At 41.8% G+C, this 15,714-nt stretch overlaps 1 protein-coding gene across 3 annotated transcripts; it reads left to right on the top strand.

The window, feature by feature from the left end:
- The first annotated feature begins 666 nt into the window (after positions 1 to 666).
- Positions 667 to 12,179, top strand: LOC121576653 (heat shock factor protein 1-like). 3 transcript variants are annotated; one of them, XM_041889973.2, is made up of 14 exons: positions 667 to 935; positions 1,446 to 1,478; positions 2,040 to 2,148; positions 2,401 to 2,528; positions 2,651 to 2,775; positions 3,344 to 3,419; positions 4,097 to 4,164; positions 5,482 to 5,581; positions 5,971 to 6,092; positions 6,259 to 6,450; positions 6,573 to 6,681; positions 6,882 to 6,947; positions 7,265 to 7,365; positions 9,708 to 12,179. In XM_041889973.2, exons 1-13 carry the CDS (start codon positions 810 to 812, stop codon positions 7,322 to 7,324), a joined length of 1,314 nt encoding a protein of 437 aa, XP_041745907.1. In that variant the 5' UTR covers positions 667 to 809; the 3' UTR covers positions 7,325 to 7,365; positions 9,708 to 12,179. The 3 variants fall into 3 exon arrangements, with proteins under 3 accessions (XP_041745907.1, XP_041745908.1, XP_041745909.1); XM_041889974.2 differs by having other exon boundaries at positions 7,265 to 7,369; XM_041889975.2 differs by lacking the exon at positions 1,446 to 1,478.
- Positions 12,180 to 15,714: the final 3,535 nt, after the last annotated feature.

The raw sequence follows: 15,714 nt of genomic DNA, 5'->3' as shown, positions 1-15,714 counted from the left end.
ACAAGGACATTCCTAAGTGACCCCAAACTTCTGAACGGTAGTGTACATAAAAAGGAGCATTCTTCAGCGATGCAGCAAGAATTAAAATGACATGGTCACAAATAGGAACTAATTTGTATTTCTGACCAGGATTTTGAGATTATCCTTATCAGATTTTTCAATGACACTCAGTTAAAATAACTTAATGTTTTTTCGGGAAAACAATAACCATTATGACACAAAACCAGTGTGCATTGATACAAAATTCATGCAAAGCACATACTGTACTATGTACTCTTTCTAAGGGTTATATTATGTTGTTATATGATATTTATGTGTTTGTCTATGAGCTAATTGTCTCAGTATAGGTCGGTGTATCATGGCCTTTATGAATTGTGATGAATGTGCGGACTTCAAGACAACGACTCTCCTTCTCTTGGCCCTGGTCCTGAAAAGTTGTTCTTATGGGAGTGTTTGTATCTGCGCGCACACACACACGTATTCACCAGCCCTCCTGTGCTGTATTGTGCCGTTTGGCATGACAGTGTGGTATTATTCTAGGCTTTGTAATGGCCTGTATTGTTTTCCAGTAGGGTCTTTTGTTGTGTTGGAGGGCTATGGTGATGCTGCAGGGGCAGGTTTGTGCTGACGCTGGCCTGTAGGGATGACAGGGCCTGATATGGCTGAATGAGTGGTCCAGAGAGAGAGAGAGAGGGAGCAAGAGAGAGAGTCAGCAGCAAAGCAGCTCAGAGATGGAGTAGGACCTGTGCACATACACACTCTTACACACATTCTTAATAACAACGCCTTGCTCCAACTGAAGCGCAGCCATGCAGGAATCTCCTGGCTCTATTGGTGTGGATGGAGGTTATGCCAGTAATGTGCCTGCCTTCCTCACCAAACTGTGGACCCTGGTAGAGGACCCGGACACCAACCACCTCATCTGCTGGAGTTCTGTGAGTACCGGAAGCACTGACTCTTCTGATTGGTAAAGTTGGTTAAAGAGAGTCAGAGGTCTTTAGGTCTTTCCTACAGTTGAATATATTTCATGTGTTTGAAAGAAATTACAAGAATGAGAAGATAAGTAATGGTTAGGTGCAGTGGCAAGATACTACTTGTCTATTACTCATAGTTCTATGTTTGACTATCAAATTAATTGGTTATCGTGACTGTTTATACCCGGGTTGACTGAAAAGTGGATGTGTTTAAACCTTTGGTTAACCCAAAACATGTGCCTTGCATTCATCGGCAGCATTAGATAGATCTGGAGGGGAAACGAGGAAATGTCTTCCAGTGTTGTTCCCTTTATAAACTAAGGGGTATCATCAAAAAGTATGATTAGTACTGATCATATCAGTATTGTCTTACACATCTTCACAGTGTAAGGACTGGTGAATGAGACCACATACTAAGCAACCCTTGACATCTTTATCTTTGTACCTGTTTGTGTTACTGTTATGCCCAAGACTCCACAATCTGGCTTACAGAATCCTCAAAATGTAAGTGAGTAACCATCTTTGAGAATATCATGACTTCATCATGTTCATGAACTGATTTTGCTTACTCAACTCATATGGGGATAGAAATATTGACTTTAACAACCTTTTCAAAATCATGTGGCCAACCTGTTTACCACTTAAAGAATTTGCTATTGGAATATGACAAAAGTCCATAAACTTGGCATTGATTTACTGTTTAAGAGGTGTGGGTACAGTTTGCTGGTAAATAGTTTTTTTAAATAAACTAGGATATGCACATTTCTCAGAACAGATGTTATATGGACTTATTGGTATAAATTAAATAATACACTTCCTACTTGATCAACCTTCACAGGATTTATAGGACTGAGCATTTTATGGTTTTGACATTGGACTAGTTTCCCGGACACCCTAGACCTGGACTAAAAAGCATGCTCAATGAAGAATCTCCATTGAAAGTGCCTTTTGGTTCCTTTAACTTGTCCGGGAAACTGGCCCTGAATGTTGAATTTAGGTAGTCAATGTCCAACCAGTGGTTCATAGAACTTAAAGACAAACCCCTATTTTGGTTATGTCCCTCAGACTGGGACCAGCTTCCATGTGTTCGACCAGGGCAGGTTTGCCAAAGAGGTGCTGCCAAAGTACTTCAAACATAACAACATGGCCAGCTTTGTCCGTCAGCTCAACATGTGTGAGTACCTCTCCTCAGCACTAGAAAATAGACAAATACCCTGTCAGATATTTAGCAGTATTTAGAAGTCAATTGTGTAGGAGTGACTTTTGTATTGTTTATGTGTAAGTAGGCTATGCATTAATTTGTGTATTTGAGTGTTTGAGCCTCTGTGTGTGTGTGTGTGTGTGTGTGTGTGTGTGTGTGTGTGTGTGTGTGTGTGTGTGTGTGTGTGAGTTGCTGTGTGCCGCTAACCTTTGGACTGATGTGCAGATGGCTTCAGGAAGGTGGTGAACATAGAGCAGAGTGGTCTGGTGAAGCCAGAGAGAGACGATACAGAGTTTCAGCACCTCTACTTCCTGCAAGGCCACGAACACCTGCTGGAGCACATCAAAAGGAAGGTGAGACAGAAACCTAGGAAACAAAACACACACTCACACACACACACACACACACACACACACACACACACCAAAAAAGTACACATAGTAAGACCTCTGTGTGTGTTTGTCTGTGTGTTTAGGTCTCCATCGTGAAGAGTGAAGAGACTAAAGTACGCCAGGAGGACTTGAGTAAGCTGCTGTATGAGGTGCAGGTGCTGCGCAGCCAACAAGAGAACATGGAGTGTCAGATGCAAGACATGAAACAGTAAGTAGCAATGTGTGCTGATACACAGCATCAATCATAACTACAACGACAATGCGCTGTATGACTCATGCTAAATCAATAAAAGTACCATAATCAGTGCTGTAGATGTTTTAATGCTATAAAAAATGTGGTTAGAGGCCACTGAACTGGGACAAAACTAACCATACTAAGCCATATTGTATGTAACATAGTCCATCCTCAATAGCCCATGCATTGTCCCTGGCCTCATTGTATGTTCCAATGGTTTAGTCTATTGTCTACATTGGTTGAAGAGAACATTCAGCTGCTCACCTGACTGTTGCGCCCTATAATAGCATCAGGTGTGCTGGTCAGGTGGTGCATGTGTCAGGTAGCAGTACAGGTGGTCTTGTCACGTGTCTATCTGATCTGGAATCTGGCTGAGCCCTCATATAGGACACATCAGGGTGAACAGGCTGAAATCAGAGCATCGCCCAGTCACACCATGTAATCACACATATAGATCACACACATGGGACGTGCGGGGTGGTGAGTGAGGAGGTTGATAGTAAAGTGGTGAATGTCACAGTGATCTGTCTTACTCCTCCAGGCAGAATGAGGTGCTGTGGAGAGAGGTGGTCTCACTGAGACAGAACCACACCCAGCAGCAGAAAGTCATGAACAAGGTGAGAACCTCTCAGTTAACATGACTATACAGTGTGTGTGTGTGTGTGTGTGAGTGTGTGAGAGAGAGAGAGAGCCTGTGTGTGTGTGTGTGTGTGTGTGTGTGTGTGTGTGTGTGTGTGTGTGTTGTGTGTGTGTGAGAGAGCGAGAGAGAGCCTGTGTGTGTGTGTGTGTGTGTGTGAGAGAGAGAGAGAGAGCCTGTGTGTGTGTGTGTGTGTGAGAGAGAGAGAGCCTGTGTGTGTGTGTGTGTGTGTGTGTGTGTGTGTGTGTGTGTGTGTGTGTGTGTGTGTTGTGAGAGAGAGAGAGAGAGAGCATGTGTGTGTGTGTGTGTGTGTGTGTGTGTGTGTGTGTGTGTGTGTGTGTGTGTGTGTGTGTGTGTGTGTGTGTGTGTGTGTGTGAGAGAGAGAGCCTATGTGTGTGTGTGTGTGTGAGAGAGAGAGAGAGAGAGCCTGTGTGTGTGTGTGAGAGAGAGAGAGAGCCTGTGTGTGTGTGTGTGTGCGAGAGAGAGAGAGAGAGAGAGAGAGAGAGAGAGAGAGAGAGAGAGAGAGAGCCTGTGTGTGTGTGTGAGAGAGAGAGCCTGTGTGTGTTTGAATTAGAGAGAGAGGAAAAGAGAGAGAGAACAGGAAGTCAGTGTATTACTTTGGTGCTGAATCATTCTCTGTGTTTTGCTCCTTTATAGCTGATTCAGTTCCTTTTCAGCCAGATGCAATCAAACACACCCAGTACTGTAGGAATTAAGAGAAAGCTGTGAGTACTCTGCCTCGCTTTGTGGTGCGTGCCCACACACACACACACAAAGGCTAAGATTCACAATACATGCACTCAAAAACACACACACACTTGTATGTACATACACTCATTAACACACCATACTAACAATTCGACAATAGTAACACAAACACACGAACACATCAGTGGGAACGGCCAACTCAGCTGTATGTGCTCAGCTGACGCGCTGCACAATCCCAGCTAGGATGAATGGAGCTGAATGCTGAATCAGACCTACTGAGCCCTAAGCCCCTCACACACACACACACAATCACTCACCCACCCCTCCCATCCTCTCACACCCACACCACCCCACTGAACCAGGACGCATGACCCTCTACCCTCTATGGGAAATGCACCATCAGCTTGTGTGACCCGTGTGAACAAATCGGTCAAAGTCAAAGAACAAGGCACAGTGACATAAAACACTCAAATTTTCTGTCACATCCATACCGCCTAAAGATTTAGAACTGACATCACTTTAACTGGACATTTTTCATATCTGTTTATACCGTTTCCAATAACATTCATAACACTGTGCCATAGCTGTGCTCTACAATACAATTTATGCTGTCATTGTGCCCCGCTGTTGGTGGTTAGTAATGGTACACTCTTAGAAAGAAGGGCTCCAAAAGGGTTCTTTGGCTATCCCCATAAGAGAACCCTTTTGGGTTCCTTGTAGAACCCTCTTTGGAAAGGGTTCTACATGGAAACCAAAATAGTTCTACCTAGAACAAAAAGGGTTTTACCCAGAACCAAAAAGGGATCTTCAAAGGGTTCTCCTATGGGGACAGCCGAAGAAACCTTTTAGGTTCTAGATAGCACCTTTTTTCTAAGGAGAGTAGAGATATTACTGATAGAGATATTACATTATGTGTACACTGCTTTGGCAAAATAGAAACAGCAGTGGTTGATATAAGATGAATGAAAGAAAATGATCAGAAATGTCAATTACATATTGTAATTCCTAACTTATTAACTTTTCTCAGTGGTCAAAAAGCAAGTGGGTGTTTTAAGGCCTACATGTTCGATACAAGCGTAACTTTATTGAACATGTAGTTTTTCAAAACTACCACTGCTTTCTCGACTCACCCTTCCAAGCCATCAGAAAGGTTACAGTTATTTCCCCTTATCCTCGGCTCTCATACAGTAAGGCTAAGCAGATACAGCTCTCTAAGTCTCTCAGTCTATAAATTATGAGTTTAGAGTTCTAAGGCATGTCATTGCAAAAGAGAAGAGAGTATTTCCCATTGATTTCTCTATATTCCCCCTCATGGTGATCCCTGGCCCTCCCAGTCCCCTTATGTTGGATGATGGCTCCACCACACCCCCAGCCTCTAAGTTCAATCATAACCACCAAATGGAGCCCCTGCATGAGCATTTCTATATCCAGTCGGTAAGAACCCACTCTACATTTTACATTTTTGTCATTTAGCAGACGCTCTTATCCAGAGCGACTTACAGGAGGAATTAGGGTTAAGTGCCTTGCTCAAGGGCACATCGACAGATTTGTCACCTAGTCGGCTCGGGGATTAGAACCAGCGACCTTTCGGTTACTGGCACAACGCTCTTAACCACTAAGCTACCTTCTGCCCCATACCTTTCACCATTACACTATTTCTACACCGTATGGTGCTAGTTGTACTGTGTTTACAGTTTCCATTTAGCATTGGGACATCATGACTATCATAGAAAAAAACGTTATATTTTTAACTGCATAGTGACTGTCAGGCTGTGAGCTTCACAAACCTTTAATTAAACTCTATTACTGTTCCTTCTCCACAGCCATCAACAGAAACTGCCTCTTGCTCCAATAGTGCAATGACAGGAGGACCAATCATATCAGACGTTACTGAAATGTCACAACCCAGCAACTTGGCCATTCAAATGCAAACAGAGGAGACAAGGTGAGGGTCAAAGAACAAAAGCAAAGTCACATTTTATCCTGTAGTGGCTTCCAAAGCAACAAAATCCAGTATGTAGTCGAGATTGGATGAAATCTTTTGTTGAGAAGCCTTATTCAGCAGGACTGAAATAAACAGATAAGACTACTGTGTTTCTGTCCCCACACAGGGATAAGTGTATGATGCTGATCAAAGAGGAGCCAGTGAGCCCAGGGGTGAGAGGCCGGGGGGAGGGCGTCCCACTGGGCTCCTGTGAGGTGTGTTCTGAACCCCCCATCCTCCCTGTTGCCATGGTACAATCCGTCCTGGAGGGCCGAGGGTCTGGAGCAGACAGGAGGATCACGAGACCTGCTCTGGAGAGGTAGACATACACACGTCCATTCGTTTTCCAAGCTCAATAATAAGTTCTACATCGTTTTTATTATTACATATGAATGTATTGTTTACCAGTGAAGCCCTAGTAGTGTGATATGTGTGTTGTAGGCCAGAGGTACCTGATGCTGTAGAGAATGTGGACATGAGTCTGGAGGACCTGCAGCTTCTCCTGAGGACCCACCAGCAGAGTGTGGAGCCCACCGCTGCTGTCATGGATGTGAGTAATACCCTCCAAAACTTGGCAGACACAGAGTTTGTTCAAGTACTGTGTCACAAAGGCATGGGATACAAAATTACTGCAGGAAGATATATAATACCTCCCATTTGAAGATCTCTAGTTTCTCTTCACTAGGTAGGAATGAGTCAGACAGTGATCCCAGCAGCTCAGATTGATATGACGCTGTTCTGTCTTTACAGCCATTCAATTTCAACCTGCCCTTGAGTGAGTGGAACTTTACTGATATGGAGTCCAATCTGAAATCAGTGAGTAGAATATGTTTATGGTGTTTGAATTAGCTCTGCATATATTGTCTTAAAGTCTAGTTATATTCAGTGAAATCAACCCGCCAGTAAAGTCAGCACAAGTTGTCAGTTACTGTGTCAGCCATACATTTCTGTGGCTTTAGTCAGACAAGGGCAGGTAATGGTCGAAAAATGTGTCAACAATATACCTTCTTACTTCTTGGGTAGATTAATCAGTGTGTGCTGTGCAGGTAGCGTCTCTGCAGTTAATTGAAAGTACTGGTCAGTGTTATCTTCAGGAGTATCTAATCCCCCCACTCTGTGTTGCTGTGTTCCAGTACATGTTTCAGAGCCAGGAGGCAGAGGCTTACCCCAACGCTGGTTGTGAGGAACAGTGACGGCTTGACAGATCAACTGGCACAGGCTTTTCCTGACAAAGGCAGGTACAGTATGTATATGGCACACACTCAGCTCCATCAATCATTGAATCAGATGGCTCATTCATCACAAAACCCACTGATATTGCCAATTACTTTAATGATTTTTTCATTGGCAAGATTAGCAAATTTAGGCATGACATGCCAGCAACAAAGGCTGACACTACACATCCAAGTATAACTGATCAAATTATGAAAGACAAGCATTGTAATTTTCAATTCCATAAAGTGAGTGTGGAAGAGGTGAAAAAAGTATTGTTGTCTATCAACAATGACAAGCCACTTGGGTCTGACAACTTGGATGGAAAATTACTGAGGATAATAGTGGATGATATTGCCCCTCTTATTTGCCATATCTTCAATCTAAGCCTACTAGAAAGTGTGTGCCCTCAGGCTCGAAGGAAGCAAAAGTAATTCCGCTACCCAAGAATAGTAAATCCCCTTTTACTGGCTCAAATAGCTGACCCATCAGCCTGTTAAGTAAACTTCAGCCTGAAAAGTAAACTTTTGGAAAAGATTGTTTGACCAGATACAATTATATTTTACTGTAAACAAATCCACAACAGACTTTCAGCACGCTTATAGGGAAGGACATTCAACAAGCACAGCACTTACACAAATGACTGACGATTGGCTGAGCGAAATTGATGATAAAAAGATTGTGGGGGCGGTTTTGTTAGACTTCAGTGAGGCTTTTGACATTATTGATCCTAGTCTGCTGATGGAAAAACATATGTGTTATGGCTTTACACCCCCTGCTATATTGTGGATAAAGAGTTACCTGTCTAACAGAACAGAGGGTGTTCTTTAATGGAAGCCTCTCCAACATAATCCAGGGAGAATCAGGAATTCCCCAGGGCAGCTGTCTAGGCCCCTTACTTTCTTTCAATCTTTACTAATGACATGCCACTGGCTTTGAGTAATGCCAGTGTGTCTATGTATGCGGATGACTCAACACTATAAATATCAGCTACTACAGCGAGTGAAATGACAGCAACAGTTAACAAAGAGCTGCAGTTAGTTTCAGAATGGGTGGCAAGGAATAAGTTAGTCCTAAATATTTCCTAAACTAAAAGCATTGTATTTTGGGACAAATCATTCACTAAACCCTAAACCACAACTAAACTTGTAATAAATCATGTGGAAATTGAGCAAGTTGAGGTGACTAAACTGCTTGTAACCCTGGATTGGAAACTGTCATTGTCAAAACATGTTGATACAACAGTAGCTAAGATGGGGAGATGTCTGTCCATAATAAAGCGTTGCGCTGCCTTTTTAACAACACTATCAACCAGGCAGGTCCTACAGGCCCTAGTTTTGTCGCACCTGGACAACTGTTCAGTAGTGTGGTCAGGTGCCACAGAAATTACAAACTGGCTCAGAACAGGGCAGCACGGTTGACCCTTAAATGTACATGGAGAGATAACATTAATAATATGCATGCCAATCTCGCATGGCTAAAAGTGGAGGAGAGATTGACTTCCTCACTACTTGTTTTTGTAAGAAGTATTGACATGCTGAATGCACCGAGGTGTCTGTTTAAACTACTAGCACACAGCTCGGACACCCATGCGTACCCCACAAGACATGCCACTAAAGGTCTCTTCACAATCCCCAAGTCAACAACAGACTATGGGAGGCTCACAGTACTAGATAGAGCCATGACTACATGGAACTCTATTCCACATCAGGTAACTGATGCAAGCAGTAGAATCAGATTTTTAAAAACAGATAAAAATACACCTTATGGAACAGCGGACACACACACACATACACATAAGACACGCACTCTACACACACGTAGGCATGGATTTTGTATTGCAGATATGTGATAGTAGAGTAGTGGCCTGAGGGCAGGTAGTAGAGTAGTGGCCAGGGCGGCAGGTAGCTTAGTGGGTAAGAGCGTTGTGCCAGTAACCGAAAGGTCGCTGGTTCTAATCCCCGAGCCGACTAGGTGAAAAATCTGTCGATGTGCCCTTGAGCAAGGCACTTAACCCTAATTGCTCCTGTAAGTCGCTCTGGATAAGAGCGTCTGCTAAATGACACAAAAAAAACTAAAAAAATAGAAAAATTAAAAAACAAACACAATGTGTTGTGAAAAGTGTTATGCAATGTAATGTAACATTATAAATTGTATATAACTGCCTTAATGTTGCTGGACCCCAGGAAGAGTAGCTGCTGCCTTGGCAGCAGCTAATGGGGATCCTTAATAAATACAAATACACACAGCCATATCTCTTACTGGATTTGTGCAAAGTTGAATGATGATTCTATGGGCAGCTCAGTTTGTGTGTAACAATAACAGCTAATATTGACTTTTCTTTCTTTTGCGTCTCCTTTTCAGACCAGAAATAAGACATTCCTCAAGGCTCTCAGATTTGTTCCATCCCCAGTCGTCATGTCTTAGATCTAGCCCACCTGACCCAATGTGAGCAGAGCAGGAGGGATTCTTGTCACTCAGAGCTCTGTGGGCCTACCTTCCATCCACTAGGATGTCAGTTCTGGGGAGTTTTCTTCAGAAGCACTGTATGGCTTTTCAGAGAACCAAAGTTTAATCTATTTGGAATTATTCAGACTTCTTTCACTGAAGTTCAACAGTTTTACTGGTGGGGACTCTGGCAGTTGTCACTTCAAAGGCTGATCCGCAGGACATCCTGACATAAGCAATGGCTTCTCTCCTAAAGCTGGACTGATCTACAGTCGGAGTGTCTGACTGAGGGATCTCAATTCATGAAAGACCAACCGACCAGTTGACATTTCAAGGATAAATTCCTAGCACAAAAGTGGAGTTTGGAGTATGACCGGCACTATTACGAAGTTCCAATATTCTCTGCCATCATGCCAGCGGTAGTATGAAAAGTTGCATCATACCACGGTGGCCCAGGTTTGTAAGCACTTTAGTCTCTGTGAGAGTTTCTGCTTGTGGAGCTGATTTTTTTCCCTAAATAGCATATTTGGTTGTATAGAAATCATATTTTCATTATATTCTTATGGAAAATACTATATTTGTATTTCAAAATGATATTCATAAGATAACAGAAATAGTGTTACTTATCTTCTGTATGTTTTAATGTGAGAGGTCTAGGAAATATTTGATGATAGACTTCCCATTTGAAAAAACAATGAAGACACCATACATTGCTTTTTTGCACAATTTGTATCACTATTTATTCTTAATCACAATCCATATATTTATCTTGAAACACTCAGTGCTTTTCCTGTGCACAAGAGTACCTTTGATATTTATCAAGTTGTCTATGATGACTACTAGGCTGTATATAATATAATGCATACATTAGTAAAATTAGAACAAGAGGTAGATGAGCCAACTTCATCTGGAGTTTAGATAAGATCAACATGTAGACTCGCTAAACAGAGAGGAAAGAGAGATGTTCTAGTGTCACTAAACCTGTGTCCATCTATTTAAGTGTCTTTATTCTTCCATCCATCTAGCTTTCTACCACATCCCTCTTTTCAGCTTTTCTGACTAGTATAAGATTATTTATTATAGATAAACATTCTGTCCTGCCATTGATTTTAGTGGTGGGTAGGGGCAAAGTAAGATTTCAAGACAGACGAAGAGCCTCTCTAGAGCCTCCATTTGTTTCAGAGATAGGCCAAATCCCATATTGGGATTATATCTATTTTATACAAACTCCAGAGGGTGCGGACATGGACTGATGATGTAGGAGATGGGTGCAATAACCCCCACCTTCTTTCTCAATGATCTGAGCAGGTTCATATGATTTTGATAGACATCAAACTGGTCGGACACATCAATGGGAGACACAAGTTGCCTTAAAATGTCACCTGCATCAAGAACTTTCCACAAATGTGTGAACATCAAGCATTACCCAAATGCTAAATTGTGTTAAAAAAAAAAAATAATCAGTAGGCCCGGCTGCCTAACCTTGTAAAAAGACATGACTGAAAACTGAGCTGTGTCTGTTGGAGGCAGCTGCTGACATATTCCCATATTCCTCAGATAATATGTGATTTCTGGGAATCCATTAGAATCTGAAGAAACACAATGCACTTCCTTTGACTGTGGAGGACACATCCACATGGAAAACAGCCCAGGTCTTTCTTGACAATCTTCCTTTTGAACTGATAATACTATACTGTGCAATATTACAGTTGTGAGAATTCACAAGGTTGCAATACATCAATGACCATTGGAATGTAGAAAGTAACTGTATCATAGGCTGCATCATGGTAAGTGACACCTGTAGCTATAACTACAAGAGGAAAATATAAGGTGGCGTATAAATGAAATTGCACTAAGAATGATCATTGTATTAGATTTAGCAGTATTCATTTAGACTTATTTTTTATCAGTGTTTTCTTTATTACTGAAATATGAGTGTTTCTCTGATTTGCTAGGAGTGATACTTTCATTCAATTGCTGTTGTATATTTTTTTATTTTATTCATTTGCACTGGTAATGATCGGATGTTTGAAATATACATAATGCTTGTCAGGATTGCAGACTTATCAAAGTATTTTTGTTGTTTGAGGAATCATCTGCTGTAACAAAATAAATCCATGGTCATAATGCATCATTGTCTATGGCTTTGCAATGACAGTGTTGTATATGGGTAGAACTGGACAAAAGTCACAATGAAACAAAAAATGTTTGCTATGTATGCAATGACAATACAAGTTGTAAAACCAGAAAAGTGAGCATTGTACAAGCGCTCTTGTTTGCATGTGGGGAAGAGACAGGGGTGGAATATTTAACCAAAAAGAGACCTATCATCAAATTATAGTATTTTCTAATGTATGTGATTAGTTTCTAATTGTAAAATAAATAAATAAGCAGCATCATTATTTTGTATTATTTCTGTAAGAACTACATTGTAACTGTAATCTCATCACAAATGTAGGAAAAACTCTGATATCTCTGCGGGGTGTTAGTAGGGTATGGTCAAAATATCAGATCACCATAGGTTTTACATTTCTGACGGTATGGCAGTATTTTATATTTTTTGAATAATAAAAGTTCTAAATATGCTTTATAAGTGGTGTATGACCATAGGGTGGCAACACATACAGTACCAGTCAAAGGTTTGGACACACCTACTCATTCAAGGGTTTTTCTTAATTTTTCCTATTTTCGACATTGTAGAATAATAGTGAAGACATCAAAACTATGAAATAACACATATGGAATCATGTAGTAACCAAAAAAGTGTTAAACAAATCAAAATATATTTTATGTTTGAGATTCTTCAAAGTAGCCACCCTTTGCCTTGATGACAGCTTTGCACACTCTTGGCATTCTCTCAACCAGCTTCATGAGGTAGTCACCTGGAATGCATTTCAATTAACAGGTGTGTATTGTTAAAAGTTAATTTGTGAAATGTATTTCCTTCTGTCACACCCTGATCTGTTTCACCTGTCTTTGTGATTGTCTCCACCCCCCTCCAGGTGTCGCCCATCTTCCCCAGTATATTTATACCTGTGTTCTCTGTTTGTCTGTTGCCAGTTCGTTTTGTTTCGTCAAGCCTACCAGCGGTTTTCCCCTTGCTCCTGTCTTTCTCAAGTTCCTGGTTTCCCGGTTTTGACCATTCTGCCTGCCCTGACCTTGAGCCTACCTGCCGTTCTGTACCTTGTCACACCACCCTGGATTATTGACCTCTGCCTGACCTGACCCTGAGACTGCCTGCCGTTCTGTACCTTTTGGACTCTGATCTGGATTACTGACCTCTGCCTGCCCTTGACCTGTCGTTTTCCTGCCCCCTGTCTTTGTAATAAACTTTTGTTACTTCGACACTGTCTGCATCTGGGTCTTCTCCTGAAATGTGATACCTTAATGCGTTTGAGCCAATCAGTTGTGTTGTGGCAAGGTAGGGGTGGTATACAGAAGATAGCCCTATTTGGTAAAAGACCAAGTCCATATTATGGCAAGAACAGCTCAAATAAGCAAAGAGAAATGACAGTCCATCATTACTTTAAGACATGAAGGTCAGTCAATACGGAACAATTCAAGAACTTGGAAAGTTTCTTCAAGTGCAGTCGCAAAAACCATCAAGCGCTATGATGAAACTGGCTCTCATGAGGACCGCCACAGCAAAGGAAGACCCAGAGTTACCTCTGCTGCAGAGGATAAGTTCATTAGAATGAACTGTACCTCAGATTGCAGCGCAAATAAATGCTTCACAGAGTTCAAGTAACAGACACATCTCAACATGAACTGTTCAGAGGAGACTGCTTGAAATCAGGCCTTCATGGTCGAATTGCTGCAAAGAAACCACTACTAAAGGACACCAATAAGAAGAAGAGACTTGCTTGGGCCAAGAAACACAAGCAATGGACATTAGACAGGTGGAAATCTGTCCTTTGGTCTGATGAGTCCAAATTTGAGATTTTTGGTTCCAACTGCCGTGTCTTTGTGAGACGCAGAGTAGGGGAATGGATGATCTCCGCATGTGTGGTTCCCACCGTGAATCAAATCAAATTTTTATTTGTCACATACACGTGTTTAGCAGATGTTATAGCGGGTGTAGCGAAATGCTTGTGCTTCTAGCTCCGACAGTGCAGTCAGTTCCCACCGTGAAGCATGGAGAAGGAGGTGTGATGGTGTGGGGGTGCTTTGCTGGTGACACTGTCTGTGATTTATTTAGAATTCAAGGCACACTTAACCAGCATGGCTACCACAGCATTCTGCAGTGATACGCCATCCCATCTGGTTTGCGCTTGGTGGGACTATCATTTGTTTTTCAACAGGACAATGACCCAAAACACATCTCCAGGCTGTGTAAGGGCTATTTGACCAAGGAGAGTGATGGAGTGCTGCATCAGATGACCTGGCCTCCACAATCACCTGACCTCAACCCAATTGAGATGGTTTGGGATGAGTTGGACCGCAGAGTGAAGGAAAAGCAGCCAACAAGTGCTCAGCATATGTGGGAACTCCTTCAAGACTTGGAAAAGTATTCCTCATGAAGCTGGTTGAGAGAAGGCCAAGAGTGTGCAAAGCTGTCATCAAGGGTGGCAACTTTGAAGTATCTAAAATATAAAATATATTTTTATTTGTTTAACACTTATTTGGTTACTACATGATTCCATATGTGTTATTTCATAGTTTTGATGTCTTCACTATTATTCTAGAATGTAGAAAATAGTAAAAATAAAGAAAAACCCTTTAATGAGTAGGTGTGTCCACACTTTTGACTGGTACTGTAAATTATAAGTTATTTTACAGGGTCTTTCTTCATTCTGATTGTTTTATACTGTTCAATCCAACTTCAATCAAAAAAAAAATAATGTATGCATTTCCTGCACTCATTTGTTATAATTTCCAATGTGTGCGAAGTAGGGCTGCATGATATGGGCAAAAGATCAAGGCCTATTGTGATTTAGATCAAAACACTTGTCAGAACTGTTGGAATCATGGAAATATAAAGATGTTTGTAGTTATATAGTTGGAATACACTGAGTGTACAAAACATTAGGAACACCTTCCTAATATTGAGTTGCACCCCCCTTTGCCCTCAGAACAGTCTCAATTCTTCGGGGCATGGACTCTACAAGGTGTCGAAAGCGTTCCACAGGTATGCTGGCCCATGTTGACTCCAATGCTTCCCACAGTTGTGTCAAGTTGGTTGGATGTCCTTTGGGGGGATGGACCATTCTTCATACACACTGGAAACTGTTGAGCGTGAAAAACCCAGCAGCGTTGCAGTTCTTGACACACTCAAAACTTGTGTGCCTGGCACCTACTACCATACCCCGTTCAAAGGCACTTCAATATTTTGTCTTGCCCATTCACCCTCTGAATGGCAAGACTGTCTCAAGTCTTAAAAATGCATAGCTTTCACCTGGATCCACCTGGTCAGTCCATGGATGCCAAAGGAAGCCAGGCTTCCTCAAATATTTGACCAGTAAAAAAATTGAATTTATAAAATAATTTATTTTGTCTCTCTGTGTTTTCATAATTTTCCATCAATTCGCAAGTGCCTGAATCTCACCGGAGAAATCATCAGAGTGAGGGAAACAGCACCCCTCTGTCTCAGTATGTGTAGCCCATGTATCTGATGCTGTCTGGATCAAAAGAGTATAACATGTTGCCGCAGTAGCATTTGATGCCAGCAAGCATTTGGCCTCCATTGATAAAATGTTTATAAAAGAATTAGCCAATCAGAGCTGAACTCAACTGTGGGTGGGTTGTCCTGGCGCAGCAAAACATCCCCCAAGGGAGGCTAGTTTGGATTTGGCTTCACACCAATCAAATCACTTTCTAAGCAAAACATCATTTTCAGGAAAACGTGTCTGTTTCTGGTCTGCTTGTGTTGATATTCTGCAGTAGAAAGCTTGCTAAATCGGTCCTTTCCTAAGCCATGGATGGA

Source organism: Coregonus clupeaformis, chromosome 29 (genome assembly GCF_020615455.1).
Source record: "Coregonus clupeaformis isolate EN_2021a chromosome 29, ASM2061545v1, whole genome shotgun sequence".
NCBI lineage: Eukaryota > Metazoa > Chordata > Actinopteri > Salmoniformes > Salmonidae > Coregonus > Coregonus clupeaformis.
This window is presented reverse-complemented; position numbering and strand designations above follow the sequence as displayed.